This window comes from Cydia strobilella, chromosome 5, assembly GCF_947568885.1.
Source record: "Cydia strobilella chromosome 5, ilCydStro3.1, whole genome shotgun sequence".
Classification (NCBI taxonomy): domain Eukaryota; kingdom Metazoa; phylum Arthropoda; class Insecta; order Lepidoptera; family Tortricidae; genus Cydia; species Cydia strobilella.
The window spans coordinates 19,632,628-19,654,231 of NC_086045.1; the positions used below are offsets into that span (position 1 = coordinate 19,632,628).

At 38.3% G+C, this 21,604-nt stretch overlaps 1 protein-coding gene and 2 non-coding genes across 3 annotated transcripts; 2 read left to right on the forward strand and 1 right to left on the reverse strand.

Moving 5' to 3' along the window:
- Positions 1–1,555: 1,555 nt before the first annotated feature.
- On the reverse strand, positions 1,556–1,632 carry Trnap-agg (transfer RNA proline (anticodon AGG)). The gene is given in 2 exon segments: positions 1,556–1,591; positions 1,596–1,632. It is a non-coding gene; the product is annotated as a tRNA-Pro (tRNA).
- Positions 1,633–3,974: 2,342 nt separating this feature from the next.
- Trnat-cgu (transfer RNA threonine (anticodon CGU)) lies at positions 3,975–4,046 on the forward strand. Its single transcript has one exon. It is a non-coding gene; the product is annotated as a tRNA-Thr (tRNA).
- Positions 4,047–7,881: 3,835 nt separating this feature from the next.
- LOC134741877 (ras-related and estrogen-regulated growth inhibitor) lies at positions 7,882–20,183 on the forward strand. Its single transcript, XM_063674770.1, has 6 exons — positions 7,882–8,047; positions 13,930–14,066; positions 15,314–15,472; positions 17,019–17,171; positions 19,344–19,503; positions 19,954–20,183. Exons 1-6 carry the CDS (start codon positions 7,942–7,944, stop codon positions 20,181–20,183), a joined length of 945 nt encoding a protein of 314 aa, XP_063530840.1. The 5' UTR covers positions 7,882–7,941.
- The last annotated feature ends 1,421 nt before the right edge of the window (positions 20,184–21,604 follow it).

Sequence of the window (21,604 nt, forward strand, 5' to 3'; positions counted from 1 at the left end):
ATGATCACGTGGTGCTTTCCATAGAAAACGAAGCGCCGGAAGCTCCAGCCCGGCCCCGGCCCGGTCTAGCGTGAGTCATCCTTTAAGTATACAAAAAATGTGACCCAACAGGCAAGAAACAAGTCTCATGATATAAATTACCTACCTACATACATGCAATTTGGCGGCTGGGCTTCTCATTACTGCAAACGAATGGCTGTGATGGCCGTCTAAAGGCTTCCTCTGTTAACATCGGTTACCGAGCACGGGCGAGCGTGTGATACTCGTAGGTACAGCCAATATAAGAGCTTATCTAGATGGTGCGAGAGCTCGCTTGCGAGTATTGTGTACATTGCGGTATTTGATCGGTCGGCTGAATTGGATGAAACCTTGAGTCCGCAATGGAGAGGCTGGCCGCTGGTTATGCCTGCCGCCTCCTCTCTTACTGCCGAGACTTGCCCGTTCCCACGCCAACTCGTTCTCGAAGGACCAGGATAACTATCCGCGAATTCGAAAATAAACTAAATTCGACACTTGCAAAACTGACTTTTATTAACGCGATACAAAGGTATAAAAATACTGCCTAACACGGTAAACTGAGGTTAGAAAGACTGATCACTTTATAATTCTTGAGGACTTCTTGAGGACTTTTTGATAGTAGAGCTGCTTTTCCGATACTGTGATTTCCCAGTCGTTCTTCCTCGTATTTATACGAAAATCCAAGAAAAGGAAAGCTCCTACGATAAGGAGATAAGATCGAATGCCATTTGTTTAATTTGGCGTTATCTCGATTTTCATTATCTCGTCATCGCTTACATAATATTTACTTAATGAGCTACGTAATTATCGTATCAAAACTTATGTAACCTAATATCTGGGTCAATAGGCTACTCGAATAGCGGATAACACTTGTTCTGCACGGTAATACTTAAACAATACGGGCCATTGTCCGTTCGCGCTGAGGACAATAGCGCGGGTTTTTACCCTTTCGTCGGTCGAATACAATAGTTTGGCTAGGCCTATTACAATAGCACCTGCTATGTTCGATAAACGACATTGTTATCTACGATATCTGTATACATTATTACGGTCGGATACTTATAATTTACGAGATAATCGATCGAATGTGTCAGAGCGTAATCGAGATGCTCGACGGATTTAGTGCGACCAATGAGAGCTTGATCGTGCGTCTCGCGTATTTTCACCTATCCTTGTCTTTATTATCTTACGATTGGCTATAATTTGTGAGCCAATAAGAGAGTCTACATTTTAATCTCTTTCTATTACTTTATCTCGCTCTTTTTACTATGGGATTGGGAAATATAATTAGACGAATTCGAATGAACCCTAGATACAAACTAAACCTAGATAATAAAAATAAACGCGTATATACATGTCACTTACGAACTAATAACAATCTAGAGTGAATTTACCTACCTAACCGATAAATCTTTATTAAGAATACAACCTTAATTATTTGATTACAATTAACTTAGAATCATCTATATCGTTTTGTTGGAGCGTCGCTAACACCCTAAGTCTTCCAATATAGGACTTTTAAAAGTGGAAAAATTACTGCCTTGGGTAAGACTTGAACTCACGGCCTCTGGATCGATACCTACTCCAGCGCTCTGCCAACTGAGCCACCAAGACCCCATCCATAGTCAGCAATTCAGTAGATGCAATATCGGCGACTTTTTTTAACCGACTTCAAGATTTCAAAGGAGGAACTTCTCAATTCGGTTGTTTTTTTTTATGTTTGTTACTCCATAACTCCGTCATTTCTGGACCGATTTTGAAAATTCTTTTTTTGATTGTAAGTATATACATACAGATTGGTCCCGTTTTTGTCAAAAAGCAGTTCTGATGATGGGATCCATGAGGAATCGAGGGAACTCCTCAAATGTTAAAGGCATATAGTGATTTAAGTATTTTCATCAACAAATCAAGCACTTACATTTAAAAAAGTGACATTTGTTGAAGTGGAACTGCTGATGATGATCAGAACGGAACTCTTTAATGACGCATAGTTCACGTTTGGCGATTTGTCCTCTTCGTTATGTTTATTAAGCAAGTTAGGTTTTCAAGAAACATTTTTGTCAAGCTCGAGTTCTGATGATGGGATCTATGAGGAATCGAGGGAACTCCTCAAATGTGAAAGGCACACATATAGTGATTTTTGTATTTTTATCAACAAATCCAGCATTTCCATTTTAAAAAGTGACATTTGATGAAGTGGAACTGCTGATGATGATCAGAATGGAACTCTTTAATGACGTATAGTTTACGTTTGGCGATTTGTCCTCTTCTTTATGTTTGTTAAGCAACTTAAGTTTTTAAGACATATTTTTGTCAAGCTCGAGTTCTGATGATGAGACCCACGAGGAACCGAGGAAACTCCTCAAATGTGAAAGGCATACATATAGTGATTTTTGTATTTTCATCAACAAATCCAGCATTTACATTTAAAAAAAGCGACATTTGATGAAGTGGAACTGCTGATGATGATCAGAATGGAACTCTTCAATGACACATAGTTCACGTTTGGCGATTTGTTCTCTTCTTTATGGACCCAGACCCAAACTTGGACCCGGACTCGGACCCGGACCCGGGTCTGGACATGGACCCCAACTCGAACCCGGACCCGGACCGAACTCTGACCCAAACTTGGATCCGGACAGCCAGATACGGACCTGGACTCGGATCCGGACCCAGACCCGGACCCGGAAATGCTACTAGAAAAGTGGGTTAGGTGGGTGGGTGGTTTTTTGAACTGCGATTCTCACTGAACAGAACTACTATCAGAAAAGTAGGTTAGGTTAGGTTAGAGCTGTGAACCTTACAGAAACGAAATGCTATCAGAAAAGTAGGTTAGGTTAGGTTAGAACTGCGACCCTTACAAAAACGAAATACTACTAGAAAAGTGGGTGGTTTTACCTCCTTTTCTACATAATTAGGCAAAAGATGCTGTCTTTTTCATTTCATTGTCTGGAATCTAAGTGTGCACCATCAACAATAAGTGAACTTTCAGCGGCATCCCCCATTGAAGTCGGTTTTTTTTTTCTTAAAAAATATTTTATAGGTACTTAAGTGATGACAGTGACATTTGTTTCTGTACAGTCCACTGATGAAAATGACGATGACCAAATGGCGAGTGATTGAGGCAAAAAAATTACCTATGTACCTATAGATATAGATGTTTATATAATATATGTATTATGCTTAGGTATGCGTTTTTTGAAAACTGTACAAATAAATATATTTCATTTCATTTCACAACTACACGCCAGAAGGGCTTTAGTAGTTTTTTACCAAAATAGTTATTTACCTATACTTACATAAATTACATGAAACCCTATGAACCCCCGCTTCAGTCAATTTTACGAAAACATTATTATTTAGCCGGGGGTTTTTTCCATTAACTTTCAATAGACTTACAATCTGTTATGATATTGGACCGCGAGCCAGAATATATAGTCATAGAAATTTGTTCCTGGCCCGCGGTCTAATAGTAGTACCATTTAAGTACCATTTGTAATTATAAGGCATCTGTCCATCACACAAGCCTCAAGTCACAATCTCAGGATTCGAATCGCTGAAGTTCCTAGAGAAAGGCCTCAAGATTACTAATTAAATTTTTGGCAACCGTATTGTGATCTAAAAAAGCGCTACGACTTTTTAAATACACGGGGTCATCATCATCATCATTATCAATACACGGGGTATTCTTTCTGAACCTACTGCACCCTATAATGGACGTCCTATATTGTAAAATACAAGCTTATTAAAATCGTGAATAAGTTTAAATTTTGACCGGAATTTTGGTCAAAATTTAAACTTATTCACGATTTCAATAAGCTTGTATTATACAATATAGGACGTCCATTATAACCTTGGGACTAGCCAATTATTGAGTCCCTAAATATCAAAGATAGCATACACTAGAGAATTTGGCACGGGTACAGCGGCTGTACCCGTACCCGTACTACAGCCGTGGCCGGGTAGTCTAGTGGTCAGGACGTTAGCCACGTAAGCTGAAGACGCGGGTTCGATTCCCGCCTCGGCCACCGATGGACTTGGTCACTTTTTCTTTAGTGTATGATATCTATTTCAGTTTATGATCCTATTAAGTTATGATCCTTAAAATGTATCATTCGAAATAAGATTGAAACCTAGTGACACGGAAAAATAATTCAAAAAGAATAAAGCTATTCCGAATAAATTAAGAGAAACATAGATAGACTCGACTTTCGTTATGTGTTATTGTAAGTGTACCTCTACGCACCCATTTTCAATATTTGCACTTTGTTTCTTATTCAAGAGGAATGACCTTTTTGTATGATTTAATTATTAAATAAATATATTTTTTTAGAGGAATGTCGATTCGTATATAAGGACTGTGTTAATTATACCTATTTGATTTCGATTGGTCGCGCACAAACCAATAAATTTGTACGGCAAGCGAGATGCGCTGAGTGATGCCATATAAATATGAAACCAATAACGGATTATTAAAATCAGAATGTCGCTCCAAGAAAATGTAATTACAATTTCCCACTAGAAACAAAAACAAACTCACCCCGTATAGGATACGTGCAGTAAACAACCGCAGATTTACGGCGCTATCAGTTGATACAGTCGCTCCGCGTTGGCGCTCCGCTCCGCCCGCTTGCGGACACGCTCTCTTTGCTTATACAATGAACATAGTGATAAGTGATAACAAATCAGTAGGCAGGTAGGTACTCTACGAAATTGTCTAGTGCAAACGCAAATTTTCTAAAGACATAGGTATAGCGAAGTCAACATTTTTTTTAAGATAAACATTGACTGACTTGTAAACTTGTAATGAATACAAACCCTAAACAGCAGCTGTTTGTTTGGCGCAGCTCGTGAATACTCCAGTTACTCTTTAAATAAATTTGCATAAAATTACGGCAATTTTACACACAAATATTTTTTATTGCAAATTTTTGTGTGCCTTAAATAACTGAAAGAAATAACGCAGATATAAAGCACTTAGGTATGTATAATTAAATTTTGCTATTAAAAAAGTAAGTTATTTTGCTACGACAGTGGAAAATACTTTATGCCTATTCACATTTTGTTTTAATAATATTTAATAGAAAAGAAACCGACTTCACAAAACAGTTTGAAATGCTTTGAATTATTTTCAACCATAGTGCATCACATAACAATTACAAACAGCCCCAAGACTTATAAAACTTTTGTCCCATAAGTCCCATTCTGGTCTTCATGGGCAGTTCATTCCATTTCACGGCAAATCACATTCCAGGGGCCCTATTCGAGATGCACAACTGTCAGTTTCGGCTTCAACATCAGTTCAACAGTGGAATGAATCATTTGTTCATCAACTGTGGAAAGTATCATTTGGTACGACCAAAAGTCATTCATTGAAAAAATTATGCAACAAAAATCAACTTTGTTTTCTTACTACTATACGGTTTAAAATGGTTTGGTTTCGTTGTCACCTAACTGTGGATTGCTAATGTCAAATTTACCTATTCGACAACACACGATTTCTTTCATTCAACTGAAGTTCAACACGAAACGTCACTTAACGCATGTCGAATACCGCTCCAGGAGTTTTTTAGAGACTTAAAATTAGAGATATAAGGTAATTACATTTATATATTTTGCGTTATATTCTGTTTTTTTTTGTATTTTTTTTTTATACCACGACGGTGGCAAACAAGCATACGGCCGGCCTGATGGTAAGCAGTCACCGTAGCCTATGGACGCCTGCAACACCAGAGATATTACATGCGCGTTGCCGACCCTTTAAAAACCTGTACACTCCTTTTTTGAAGAACCCCATACTGTAGCCCTGTAGTGCTGTAGTACTGTATTACTGTATTTAATAGGGGGATAGGGGTTGCGATCCTCGCTCCGGATCGTACCTGGTCCAACAGATATTCAGACAAACGCCTTTTTCTTATATATATAAACAACCATCAATCAAAACATAAATTTTCAAAATCGGTAGAGTTATGACGGAGTTCTAAGGTAATTAACATAAAAAACCCGTTTTGACCCTTTGGGTACGTAACCCACCGAATTGATAACCTCTTCCTTTTGAAATCTTGAAGTCTGTTAAAAAAACTTTTTTCTGCTCGTCGACTGTAATGGTTGAATTAAGATTTCGTATACCAAACTGTAATTGGGTACTTTTCATGTATGGGCTCCCAACTTAACTATAATATTCATTTCGAAAAGGTTTAGTCAACTATAGTGAATTTGACCAATCACGTGGCGCCGCGGTCCAGTGGAAAAGACACCAACGCGCGACTATTTCATGAGTAATACCTATTCATATATTATGCACGCGTTGATGTCTATTGTACTACTGAGATACTTACATAATTTTAAATACGGCTCTCTGAACCAAAGTTTTTCCTTTGGCAGAATTAATCTTTGTGTTCTTAAGATGATTATTGGGATAAAAACTGTCCTATGTCCTTTCCCGGGACTCAAATTATCTCTATATCAAATTTTAAGTCCATCAGTTTAAAAAAGATTTTTGTTTTGTTTTATATATTTTTACTTCAGAATGGTGTCAGTGTAATACCATTAATGAATTCGCCATCCCCGATTTATACGAAAACAATAAAGTTAAGTACGCTATTACGATAAAGTTAAGAGCCCTAAGGACCAATGCAACGGCCTCTAAAAATATTACAACTCTTTAAAAGTTCCATCTAAATAAAATTCATCATAGGCCAAAACTAAATATTGTAATATAATAAGCCTAAGTAGGTACAGTCAGGAATACTATTCGCTTAGCACCTTTGCATTACAAACTTCTATGCAGGGGGGTCACATTTCTCTGCAGCTGACTGTACATATTTATAGGTAATTCTATATTCGTATATATACTGGGCTCGTTCAAGAAGAAGTTATTTTTATTGACTGTCTATATTTTTTCAATCTTTCCTTAGTATTATAGTGGAACCTCGGTAGCACGAATCTCAAGGGAAACGCCAAAAACAACGAGGTTTTGGCTTATAAAGGGTATCGACTTGGGGAGGTTCTTATAGGTTTATGTGCGTCTTAAAGAGGTTTCGAGTTACAGAGGTAAAACGCATGAAAATTCGTGTTAGAGAGGTTATTATATACAAACGCGTAAAGTACAGTTTTATTGTCTTTATCGAGTTAAAGAGGTTTGTCAGTAAATAACTTTGAGACATAGAGGTGGTAAAACAATACGCCTATTTTTGGAGTTGTGGAGGTCAAATTGAATTTTTCGAGTTATAAATAAATAAGGTTTTGTGCTTTGAAAGGAAGAGAATGGCAATTTATTTAGTGTTAACGAGGATTTCGCCTCGCCGAGTTATCGAGGTTCCATTGTATAATAATATAATTGTATTGTAAGAGGTATATTATCGTTACCAACTTCTGCAAATCTTTTTGTATTTTACTTACTTATGTTAAGTTTCTCCATTAAATAAAGCAAACATATTGTTTATATTAAATACATACAAGTATATTATACTTACTAAAAATAATATACGTATATACAGCTCATAGCATTAGCTACCTAATACCTACTTCTGCATAAGAACAAACACGATAAAAGAATGTAGAAAATCTTGCTTTGATTAGGTAGCAATAGGTAGGCAGCTAGGTAGGGTCGACCGGCAGTCAATTTCCTTATACTCGTAAGAGCGGGATTTTAATTAGGTACAAAAATATTAATTTACGTAGGTACTTCAAAGCGATAAGAGGATTATATATAATATTTGAGATCGTGCAAAAAGGTGAAGCTCTCTTGAGTACCTACTATACTGATCTGCAATAATGAAAATGTTTAATTACCAGATGTCGATATGACGGCGCCTAACATAAATAGAAACACTTGGATGAATCACCGCTTGCTTTCAGATGTTTTGAGCGATAAATGATGTGGGCTTGGCAAATGGACATTAGAGGAGAGAAAGCGGAATCATGAGCACGACCTCGCCCAAGTCTTCGCTGGCTAAGCTCGGGCTGTACCCCAAGCCAAAGCCCTTCAAGATCATGGTCCTGGGACAATCGGGCGTCGGGAAATCTGGTAAGAATCGACACACTTTTTGATTCCTTCGTTTTTAGGGTTCCGTACCCAAAGGGTAAAAACGGGACACTATTACTAAGACTCCACTGTCCGTCTGTCTGTCACCAGGCTGTATCTCATGAACCGTGATAGCTAGACAGTTGAAATTTTCACAGATGATGTATTTCTGTTGCCGCTATAGCAACAAATACTAAAAAGTACGGAACCCTCGGTGCGCGAGTCCGACTCTCATTTGGCCGGTTTTTTTTTCCTTCCTTCACTGTCGGTGTATGATATGGTATGGCGTGGTATACCGATAATTGATGTCCCAGCCAAATGTCAAGACAGATATTTGTGTAACTACCTACCCGACAAATTTTCAGTCTATATTCAGTCAAACCACCCACCACAAATGTTAAATTGTCAATAGTCCGACACGCAACACACATCCGAAGATAGATCCCTCGGCTTAAGCTTCTAGATCACTGGTCCCCAGTCCATCTTAGATGGAACGTACAGCTCGTTTTTGCAGCACAAATAGTGTCTGAATGTCTGCCGCTTTTCCCCACAACAGAATTCCATACGACATAACACTGTGAAAGTAGCTAAAGTATACCAGCCTGGCCGTCTCTACGTTTGTCAGCTGTCTGATTCGCCTAACTGCAAAGGCAGCTGAACTAAGTTTGCCGGCTAGAGTGGCTATATGTGCATGCCATTGCAGTTTTGAGTGTCAGTATAAGAGGTGTCATCTGCAAATAACACTATATCATGTCTATCTTGCACTAGTTTTCATCATCACTATCATCATCATTAATGTATACCAAAAACAGGAAGGGACCAAGAATTGAACCTTGAGGCACTCCAAGGGCTACTGGGGACCCCGCCGATTGAGTTTCATTGATAACTACTCGCTGAGTTCTCTCACACTCGAGTGTATCCGAAAGGTACGATAAAACAAGATAAAGGGCAGTAACTTTTATCCCATAGTGGCATAATTTTCTTTTTCAATTCTCGTGATCAACGCAATCAAATGCCTTTAAGAAAAAGCTGACAAATTTACTCATCGACAAATATTTCTATTAAATCTCAGATTTCTTAACATGCGAAACATTATAGTTAATTCAAAATGTAAATGTATAAAAAAATACCTTGACATGTAAGTAATTTAATATAATTTTTTTTAATGTACCTATTTGAAATGTTTTTTATACCAATTTTATACACCACTGTAACAGTTTTACCTATGTTTTACAAATAAACACTGACCATTGACTATTGACCGCAACACTACAGATTACGTTAATTTTATAAATGAAGCGAAAATTAAATTAACATCTGGTATAGTCTAGCTATATAATCAGTCTACATAAATAACTCCACTTTGATAACAAGGTTAATTTTATGGACATAACGGTACTTCAATTTAAATCCCCTGGGTGATCATAATATACAAGTACAGTCGAAGGCAAAAATATCGATCCAGGCAAATGGCTCAAAAATATGTGTTTATTTATTGTCTAAGGTGTAAGAGCGTACACATATTTTTGAAACTTTGTGAATGTATATATATTTATGCCCTTGACTGTACAACATAATCTTTAAATGTGTCACGTGGGTGAACTTGCTAAATAAGTTTGCCTACTAGAATCACTCGTGGAAAAATATTATTTTCTAAGGTATCCTACCGGATATAAATTTGTCCACTGAAATCACCCGGGGGATTGTTAGATAAATGGTCTAATAGAATAACCTGGGTGTGTGCTGGATAAGTTTGTCCACTAGAATCACTCGTGGGAAAATATTATTCTCCGGGGTATTATAATATAAATTTGTCCAATGACATCACCGGGGATTGTCATAGACAAATGGTCTTCGTGCTGAATAATTTCGTCCTCTAGAATCACTTGCAGAGTAATATTACTTTCTGGGATATCGTACTGGATATAATTCTGTCCGCTATAATTAGTTAATCACCCAAGGGAGTATGATGGACATATTGTGTATCAAAAGACAAAATCGTCCTATACGATCACCGTGTGATCGGACCAGGTGATCTTATTGGATACACTGTTGATGTTATCCAAGTAAAGCAGTTCACATCTTGTTTTGCATCGAATGCCAATACGAGTAGCCTAATGCGTACTAGTGACAGAATATCTATTTTAAAACTTTTGTTTTTAAATAGAACGCATTTGCAAAAAATACTGCGCTCTTTGACTTGCATCACTTCGCCTTGCGGTCTAGCTAGTTTATACTCCTTAGGTACACTGGATGAAATAAAAATCTTCAAACCGTTTTATTATTGCATTATCTTACCGCTTTTTATCTTTTTTTTACTCATTTTATCTTCAAACAGAAAATTAAAATGCGTTCGTCTCTATTTAGGCCACAATCAAATTAGATTACTTTGAAGAATTAATTCCCAGCAAGCTGGATATCATTTTAATACCTTCATTTGGTCCTACGAGTAAAGGATGACTCACCTTAGACCGGGCCGTGTCCGGGCCGGAGCTTCCGGAGCTAACTTTTCTATGACATGACAGGTGATCACGTGATGCTTCCCATAGAAAACGAAGCTCCGGTCCGGACACGGCCCGGTCTAACGTGAGTCATCCCTAAATGTGTGTAATCCGAGTTTGCTTTGCTCCATCCCAGGTTTGCTCTTTTTCAGTTTTTTGCCTGTAGATCGAAAACGGTAAGTCCGACGGAAATTTTGTTCTGATAACTAATGATGAAAAAGTTTATTTCTGAGGATACAAAATGTACCTTAATAATGAATTTGTAGTATAAATTGTAAAAACCGGCCAAGTGCGAGTCGGACTCGCGGTCCACACACACACACACACACACACACACACACGTACATTGCACAATTTTAACAATGTATTTTTTATGTGAAACGAGTGAAATGTCTTTAAAAAACCCGTAGGGGTCGGACCAAAAACTAAGTAATTAAGTCCGACTCACGCTTGACTGCACATTTCTAATAGGTTTTCCTGTAATCTATAGGTAAATATGACCAGAATAGAACAGAAATCATTTATTCAGACAACACATCAATACAACACATATATAGCAAATACAGGACAAAGATAAACAAAACAGTAGAAATAGAGATGTGAAGCCGAAATGGTCTCCACTCAGCAATGCAGCTGGCACGACTAGCGTGGTCAACGGCGCTGGTTTTCTGTGGAGCCAGCGGAGTGTGCGGGACGGGACACGTTGTGGATGACGTGACATAATAATATTCAGTACTAACATCTGTTTTGTGTATTTTTTTTTTCAAAATTTTAGATCCAGTAGTTTCGGAGATAAAGGGGTCATTTGGTAATTTTTTGCCTATTTTCTTGAATAACTTCTAAATTGTTTATCCTAAAATTTAAAAAATATATATATTTAAGATTCTCATAATGAGCTCTTTCGTTTGATATGTAACACGATATAGTTAAAAAACTTTATTTTACGTATTCGTCTTTGGGTCACAAACTTACATATGTATACCAAATTTCAACTTAATTGGTCCAGTAGTTTCGGAAAAAGTAGGCTGTGACAGACGGACAGACAGACAGGCAGAGACACACGAGTGATTCTATAAGGGTTCCGTTTTTTCCTTTTGAGGTACGGAACCCTAAAAATGGCCGCCATTTTGAGTTTTTTGTAAAATCGTATTAAAAATACGAAAAGCGTTTTTTCTACTCGTCGACTATAATCTGTGTATTACAACTTCATATGTAACACTACAACCTTACTCTTTTCAACGTTGGATAGTCTATGGCACTTCCGACTTAAGCATAAGATTTTTTCAATACGGTTGTCAATTATAAAAATTTTGAAAATAGAACTTCATACATTTCTGTAAAATATTTCTTGTTTAAGGAGATTCGATTCAATGCAAATTAGCCAACGATGGCGTTCCGAAACGTAATTTCGTCGCGGCATCTGTCATATTTCCGTCTACTTAAACACGCTGCTGCGTCGCCTCTCTGCTTTGTCATTGGTTGGCCAACACAAACATTTATTGTACAGTAGAAACACATATGTTGTATAGTATGTAGAAACAATTTCTTTATAAGTCAGAAACGCGCATGGGACACCCTTCTTATAGCGACATCCATACTACGAAAACCGCTTAGCGATGGTTGTTAGTCTCCAAAATCGAGAAAAAACTGACTTATAATTTAATTTAGTAAGGAGCAGGTACAAGACATTTAAACTCTATTCAAAGAACTTACCCGTTTCATTTGTTTACTTATTAAACGTTATCTCAGGTCACATAAAATGTTTGCAGTGGTTTTTTGGAAGTTTGATACATTAATTTATTTAGAAATGTAACATTTATGTCGCCACGTACGTATCGTCGTGTCGTACGTGTTGTGTTGTACGTTTTTTTTCTTAGACTAGCTGTCTATCACAGTCAATTCTCTTTGCTAATATGATAGTAATCTAATAAGTAATATCCCATGAAACAGTAACCTAGTGTATTTTTTGTTGAATATAATTTTAATGGAAATAGGCATCGAAAGATTCGAAAGGTACAAGTATATTAAATATATTAATAACGGGTCACTCACGTGTTTTAAGTCGAAAACGCTCGACATGTTTCATTCCGTACCGAGGAGCTTCATCAGGAGCTTGCGTCGACGGTGACTGACCGGCGCAGACGCGGCGGCGGCGGGGTGTAGATCAGATCTGTCGCGCACATGCCCCTGCTGGTAATCAAAATGCCTTTAAATAATATCAGGTAGGTACCTACACTCAGCTGGAATTTTACAGCTCACTGTACCTATTTCTCTTTCTTTTGTGTACAAGCATGAAAATTAAAGCCCACCATAGTTTGTCCGTGTATATAATACAAATATAATGATAGTGAGATATTTATAGCTTGAAGGTGAAGGGCACCGGATTTCATGATGATTAGGTACCTACGGCGTATCTATATCGGTTGGTTCGGTTTCAGAAATTAGATACCTACGATCGAATGGCACTCATATAAATATAGTCAACGACAACGTAAGTTATCTGAAGCATATCAAGCCTTTTCACATTGTACGATCCGTTTTTTATTTTTTGAAAGGACGTCGAATGGCTCGAGGATAGTGGCCGCTCCACAGACCACGTACAATATTATTAAGACATATATTATTTGACTGCTAGAGAGTCCGCCTATGAGTTATGAAGGCCGCCTTTGCGTTTACGCTTTCTTTTGAACAATAAATAAACAAACAAGCCCGAGTCACGACTCCGGTGATAAGTGCTCCGTACCATCCTATACCATCGCACGCATCATTATGACGGGTAGGTAGAGGCAGCCGCCCGCAAATCAAAAATCAAAACTTGCAAAGGCAAAAATGCAATAAGTACTGATTCGTCAACATAATATCTTATTTTATACCTTTAAACGAGCAATTCTTGTATATATATTTATTTATTTCGGGGATCTCGGAAACGGCTCTAGCGGGGCTCTAGCATGGACAAAGGTCCATGGAAAGTCACAAATAGTACTTAAATACTATAAATGTACAAACATGGTTTAGAAAAGTAAACATAAAATATAAGATCTTGTAAGCAAAAATGGTAACTGGCTCTAACATATTTTACACCAATACCTAAATTACCTAAGCTAAGTAAGTACTGTACGGTATATGTACTTTTCTTAACTTTCCAGACATTTAATATAATTATTTTTAGATTAGGTATAGTTGACCTACTCAACAACTGTACTTTGCTTTAATGTTGATTTCGCTATTTTAAATCATTGAAATTTGTCGCAGTAGTTGCATAATAATATGTATAAATATTAACCTCTATGCTACCGAATTCTATAAATGACTCCGGGGGTCCCCGTTGACCCGTTGCTACGTTGAGTTGAAGGCTTTTCTAACGGCAAATTTGTTTTCTTACAGCTTTAGTCGTGCGATTCATCACCCGGCGCTTCATCGGGGAATATGATCCCAATTTGGAGAAGATTTACGCCTTTCAAACTGTAATTGACAACGAGATGGTATATTTTGAAATATTGGACTCTGCGGGGGATCCTCATGTGAGTTATGTTTGTTTTTATCTAATAAAATTACTTCCACACCGGCCACACCGGTGCTCGACTGCTCAAATAGTGATCAAATAGTTTCAGTCTTTTAAGTTTTATTAAAAATATTCGATTCTTTTCTACTTCAAGGACTCACGGTGTGTTTTCTGCTGTTTTCAATTGATAATTTCGATCGATCGATATTAGAAATCTAAAATTCATTTTCTTCGTCGGTTTATGTTTAAAACTGAAAATTGGAAAGGCCCTGTTATTATTCATTACTATAGGTATAGAGACGACATACCAAACAATGAAATTGTTGCAATCACAAACTGTACCACGCGACCAAAACGTCGTAAGCGCCGTGAAATTCATGACGCTGACGCGTTTAGGTCGCGAGATTCACGCTCCGCTTCTATAGTTTGATGCCAAAACGGCAGCAACTTATTGCGCTAAATACTGGTTATCTGTGCCGGTTCTATAAGTTAATAATAATAGTTCTATGCCTGTTACTTATAAATCCGTTATCAATATTTAATTTTGGCCCGATCGTGTCGAAAATCGATATCCCGTGAGAGAATCCCGGAGGCCTGAAATTTTATTTAATAAAGTAGGAAAATATACTTTTGATTTAGATTTTAATTTAAAAGCTCTTGACTGAATCTACATAATTGATCCTGTAAATTTTCTTAAGGTAAATTACTGTTTAGAAAGGCGAGTTTACTTATGTTATAAAGATTAGTTTATAAGAGTAAGTACTAACCAGGTACTAACTTGTTTGTTTGTTTTATCCTAATAGAAAATAAATGCTCAAAAAAAGTTATAGAGGGAAATGCTTGGAACACAATTTTTGACTTGGTATATAGCTTTGTTTGGATTAGTTAGCATATCAAAAGTTAAACATATCAAAAGTCCCCGGCCGTAACCCTGGTCGGCGGGAGGAAGATATTGTTTATATAAAATAAGTGTTCCGTTTTTTCAAAACAAAGTTTTGCACGGAACACTAAAAATTATGTTTGACGATCTTTTTGTGAAATTCTTAGTATTAAATTGGATCTGTATACTAATTCAATACTATTATGAATGATATATATTTACATCTATAAATTCTGACAATTATAGCTTAAGATTAATTATATATATGCAATACCTACTTACGATTCATAAGTGCTTGTTGCTACGCCTACATGAATAAAGTATATTTGAACCTTTGAACCTTGTTTTGAGTGTATTGAATAATTATTGGTAATTGATTTGTCCAGGAGAGCGAGTACACAACTTTGGAGAGCAACATCAGGTGGGCCGAGGCGTTCATCCTCATGTACTCTGTGACGGACAAGTGTTCCTTCGACGAGTGTCATCGTCTCAAATTCCTAATCAACTACAACAAAAGGCGGCGCAGGATAGCTTTATCTATGAAGGTTAATTTAAGGGGAAAGGGGACGGCTGCCGCTCCTCCATACAAATGTAGTCTCCATTATCCTCTCTGGATCTTGACATTATGGAAAATATTTTTACATAATTTGATGTATATTAACCTATGCTCCTACGTTTGACTTTTTTGTTTTTTTTGATTATTGCAAAAATTAGGAGCAAAAAACAGATTTCATACAAATTTTTAACTGTTGTTAACCAATATAATATCTTGGCTGGTCCAACAGGTTTCCATCGCCATACAGCGTGGTAATGCTGCAAGCATAATGGGAACTTTTGGGCCGGTCTTGGTGCAGGGTGGGGATGGGCATTAGTTTATGGTTGTTTTTGAAGAAGCTTGTTGCAGAAATTATGTTTTGTATTAGTGTTAATGTAGAATAAGGTCAGGACGAGGCTTGTGCGGATTACGTTTTTGTTTTGACGAAGCATGTGGCGGATTACCTTTTTGTATGATTTAATTACTAAATAAATATTTTATTTTTATATTTAAAAAATATATATAATATTTAAAAATTCGAAAAAAATCTGTGGTTGATATACAACAAATTGTCATAAAATATTTTCAATAATGTTTATATCCAGAGAGGAAAATGAGGACTACCTTTGTATGAAAAGGCGATTTCCTCGGGTCCTCCACTTTCGTCTTAAGAGCCCGAAGAACATAGCCTCGGTTGTACCTACCATCAAAGTTACGCTATCATTTTAATATAACACGCCGAAATAACGTGATACTTGGCATACACATTGAAATAACATATGGGTCGTTTTCAAGCAAAAGGTACCATATTGTCGTGCCATAAGAACGCTCTGACAGGTTTTTCGTATAAAGATACAAACAATTTTCGTCCTTATGTTAAGCGACAATGTGGTACCTTTTGATTGAAAACGTCACATATATCTATGTCGGGTATTCGTTTTCATTGCCAGAAATATACACAAAGAGAATACAGCGAGAGGTAGTTTTACTTGCAAATTAAGAGCGTAACTATTGCATTGCATTGTGGTCGCTATGTTCTTGGGTTTCTTAAGGGTCCCCGGCAAGCTCGGCCGAAATTCACCTTCCCATACAAACGGATTTTCGTTCTCATTTTAAAACTGCGTGTTGGATTGTAACGAAACTTTGCATATACAATGACATTAGTTTATAAAACAAACGAAATAGAGCAAAAACAAGTTTTGTATGAAAAACTTAAATTTGCTGTATTTTTTTTACTGTATTGATTATTTTTATTCGATTTTAACCCATAGTCAACGCCATCTAGCCGAGCATAGGCCAAAAATGGGGCGCCATCTATCCGAGAATGACTTTTTCTTGAATTCCGAGGCACGTTTTTTCCTTTATATACATTATTCATCTTATACGGAGTTACATAGGTCTTTGCTAACGCTTTACATATATCCATTTTAATCTACATAGTTGTTTGATAAACACTTCGTATATAAATAATTAGAAGCACACATTACTAGTGGCTCGGTTGACAAATCCAAACTGTTCCTAGGGGAGGACACATGTAATAAAATGTATCATTGCAGGGTAGCGTACTGGAGACGCCAGTGGTGCTGGTTGGTAACAAGGTGGACCAGCCCGGCGACCGCATGGTGTCCACCGAAGAGGGCCAGCGCCGCTGCAAGGAGATTGGCTGCGTGTGCTTTCACGAGATCTCCGTCCGCGAGAGCATCGACCAGGCGAGTGTTGCGTAGAGTACAAGGGCAGCCCGGCGACCGCATGGTGTCCACCGAGGAGGGCCAGCGCCGCTGCAAGGAGATTGGCTGCGTGTGCTTCCACGAGATCTCCGTCCGCGAGAGCATCTACCAGGCGAGTGTTGCGTAGAGTACAAGGGCAGCCCGGCGACCGCATGGTGTCCACCGAGGAGGGCCAGCGCCGCTGCAAGGAGATTGGCTGCGTGTGCTTCCACGAGATCTCCGTCCGCGAGTGCATCGACCAGGCGAGTGTTGCGTAGAGTACAAGGGCAGCCCGGCGACCGCATGGTGTCCACCGAGGAGGGCCAGCGCCGCTGCAAGGAGATTGGCTGCGTGTGCTTCCACGAGATCTCCGTCCGCGAGAGCATCGACCAGGCGAGTGTTGCGTAGAGTAGCAACACAGACCACCTGTCCTCAACTACTAGATGAAGCACATAAGACAATCGAGGTCACCACGCATAAGCGCTCCCGTACAAAGGCCGTAGTACCAGGATAAGGGATGAAAAAATGCCCTTCATGATTAAAAGCTGATTTTTTTTCTATAGTTACTTACATCTAGAAGTACAATTGTGCCAAGTTTTGTTTCCAAATTCCCAGTCGTACAGCCAGAAAAAAATAAAATCCGAAATCATGAAATATGACTTTTCTCTAAAACTATAAAACTGTTTCATACCATCTTTTTTCATTTTGTTTAATTAAATAGTTTATATGTCCTGAAAGAAAATAGAGTCTCCATCTTTAACATTTCTGTAAAAACACGTGTAAAATAAAAAACAAAAAATTTTAATTCCTGAAGGCTGGTTAAAATCGAAGAGCAACAGTGTCAAAATTAAAAAAAAATTAGACATAGACATAGAACATTTTTATTCAACATTACATGAAATGGCAGAGTTAACAGATAGCGTAATACATTTTCTATAGATAAACCTCTTAAATTTAGACTTAAAAAACTAAGAAATTGAGTTGCACATATCAGAGAGAAATATTCATGCAGTGTATTTACTACAACGCTGATGAACGCTGGTTTTCAGGCAGACCCTTGATATTGATACATTATCCCTTACTAGCTGTTAGTCGAAAACTAAATGGCTTAGAATTTGTTAACATGTATGTATGAGTGTAAACTATGTTTTAGAATTTGGACAGAACAATTGCTAGTATGGTGTGTAAGCTGAATTTAATAGTTACATATGTATTAAAGGAAGTATATGAACTTATGATAGATAGATATGAGTGTAAATGTACTTAATATAGATAAAAATAAATAAAGACATAAGGTGCATAAATATAATCATTTTAAATATGACGGCGTGGCTCTAGTACCAGGAGGTAGCGAGTTTTGTATTCCTAAAAGATATTGTTTAAACCGCAATTTAAAACTACTTACTGTATTTAAGTTCTTGAGGGGTGGAGGTATATTATTCCAGCATTTCGTTGCTGTATATTTTAAACTACCTCGAAATGCAGCAGTACGGTGACGTGGTAATACCAACTCGTCACAAACCGATCTGATGCCATACAAGCTCGACCTGCTTGCGCGCCAAGTGAACTTATAATTAATTTTCACTTACGTGTTTTTTACAGAATGTTAAAAATGGATACACCATTTTCTTACAGGACATACATACTATTTAATTAAACAAAATAAAAAAAAACCGGCCAAGTGCGAGTCGGACTCGCGCACTAAGGGTTCCGTACCATTATCAGTGTTATCAGCGTGAGCACAAATTGTTGAATAAAAACCGGCCAAGTACGAGTCGGACTCGCGCACAAAGGGTTCCGTACCATTACGGAAAAAAACAGCAAAAAAATCACGTTTGTTGTATGGGAGCCCCATTTAAATATTTATATAATTCTGTTTTTAGTATTTGTTGTTATAGCGGCAACAGAAATACATCATCTGTGAAAATTTCAACTGTCTAGCTATCACGGTTCATGAGATACAGCCTGGTGACAGACAGACAGACAGACAGACGGACGGACAGACGGACAGCGGAATCTTAGTAATAGGTTCCCGTTTTTACCCTTTGGGTACGGAACCCTAAAAATCAGCCTGACAGACGCCAGTTTTTTTTTAAATATCTACATGAAACAATGCTACGAGCTACAACGTAGCATTCATAGCATAGGTAAGCAATGAAATTTATCATTGTCCAGGTGTGGGGCGTATTCAACGACGCGCGCAGATTTTGGCGCGTGAGCAGCAAGTGGAGCCGCAAGCGATGTGCCTCGGCGGAGGCCGGCGTGCACCCGTCCGCGCTGGAGCGCCCGCTGGCGCGCGCCTCCTTCGACACCACGCCCGAGCCCGGCGCGATTTGTAAGTACACCTGTCTCAAATACGATCGTCAGATATGGTGTGTAATGAAGTGTATCGACCGCCGTAGCAGCAAGTGGAGCCGCCGGCGATACGTCTTTCCGGAGGCCGACGTGCACCCGTCTGCGCTGGAGCGACAGCTGGCGCGCGCCGCCTCCGACACCACGCCCAAACCCAGCGCGATCATACAAGCGATTCCAATAGGATTCAGATGTGATAGTTAGACCAAAGGGAGTCACCAAGGGGTGGCAGGGGTCAGCTGCCTCCCCCTAGAGATTAAAATTTCTAACTATTTAATCGTATGTCCCTCCCCCTCTCCTTAGCCATTGACCATATCAACTCGTTCCTGGAATCAGCAAGTCAAACAAAGAGGTAGCGTATTGTAGTTAATAGTAGCTTTAGTGGAGTGGGTATCAATGGACATGTTTTATAGTGAGTTTTATGACATTCCAGGCCATCGCTGGGCCGAAGTTGAGCCCGACGAGCCCGGCTTCAGCCGCAGTGACTCCACCTCGTCCTCCGGCCAGTCGGAGTGCACGGAGGAGTTCCGCGCGCGCGCCAACACGGACTCGCGCCTGCCGCCCCGCCCCGCGCGCCTCCGGCACCCGCCCGTCGTCGGGAACCCGCCGCCGGTCAGGCGGATGAGCGTCGCCATGAGGGGGAACAATTCTAATACTTATTGAAGTTAGTTGTTTTACACAGTTCTGACAGAATTTAGGTACTCTGAAACTGACTAAACCGAGGGCCACGGAACCTACGCTTCGAGCGTGCACGCTCAACTCTGACGCTGATTGCCATGGTGTTCTGCCTTTTCGCCGAAGTTTTACTCTCCGAATTTCACTTGCCAATATGCCAACCAGTTTTTCGCAGATGATTTATTTTGGCAATTAACATTCGACAAATTTTCATTATGATAATGTCAATAATAATTAGCCAAGTATCAAGTATGGCTAATTATTGTTTAGTAAATTATTATTATGACATACAACATTTAGAATACATTCCATTCGCCAAATCATTCAATTGGCTAAATATTTAATGACAAAATAACGCCTAGTAATTCGACAGGGTCAAGATAGGTACGACGACGAGGAAGCGAGAAGGTTAACTGCAACCAAACAGCGCGCGAAGCTGAGCGAGAGAGCGTGAGCGAGCGCCGGAACCGACTCTTTTTCATCGTACGATGTTAACTTACAAAAATGTGGTATTTTCTACAAAAAGGGACCTTATTGTAGATGGCGCTTACGCCATTATTAACGACGCTCCGATATAAATACAATGCCGCGCGACGCTGTGCGGCGTAAGCGCCATCGATAATAAGGTCCCTTTTCATAGAAAATGCCCCAAATAAACTTTCATTGTTTCATTGTCATTTCATGAAATGACATGACAAAAGGAATTTACAGTCTCATTCTTAAGACGAAAGTGGACGAAGTTACGTGACCGCTTCTCCATACAAACCTAGTCCCCATTTTCCTCTTTGGATATTAACATTATAGAATAGTACATTTCGATGCTAGTGCGGAAAGTATGTCATTACTTCACAAGTACCGAGATATACCGGGACGAGTGAAGAATGACATTTCCGCTGTATCGAACGACGTTTTTTAATACAGTTGCGAAAAAATAAGAAAAACAACAAGTAAGGAATTCGAAACTTTTATATTATTAATTTTGTGACATCATTGACATTGACATTATGAAGAGGTGTTTTTTAGCTGGGTGTTATTATTATTGAACCCACATCAATGAAAGTTTTTTTTTAAATGCATGTTATATAAGACAGAAACAATTGTAAATATAAAACATTGTACTATTATTACCCAAATATCGTTAATTACGATTATTTGTGTATCATACATTTATAAAAACAATATCGAATGTTGCCTTTGGAAACTTAAAGCAGAAAGAAAAAACGCCTCTTCTTCGACAGGCGTTCCGTTCCATTCAGACAACTTATTAAGAACGGTTTTTCAATATTCAATATAAAAAAAATAGACGTGTTATAATGATGAAGAAGTAAGTAAAAAAATATGAAATATGTATATTTTTCGTATTCTTACATTAACAGTAGGTTTTTATGTTGATTACGACGTTTAAAGGA

What these genes read in the sequence shown, in the direction of transcription:
- LOC134741877 (XM_063674770.1), top strand. Translation starts at nt 7,942, where the DNA reads ATGAGCACGACCTCGCCCAAGTCTTCGCTGGCTAAGCTCGGGCTGTAC. An exon ending in ATCGGGCGTCGGGAAATCTG is followed by an intron (nt 8,048 to 13,929) that starts GTAAGAATCGAC and finishes GTTTTCTTACAG; the next exon opens with CTTTAGTCGTGCGATTCATC. An exon ending in GGATAGCTTTATCTATGAAG is followed by an intron (nt 15,473 to 17,018) that starts GTTAATTTAAGG and finishes GTATCATTGCAG; the next exon opens with GGTAGCGTACTGGAGACGCC.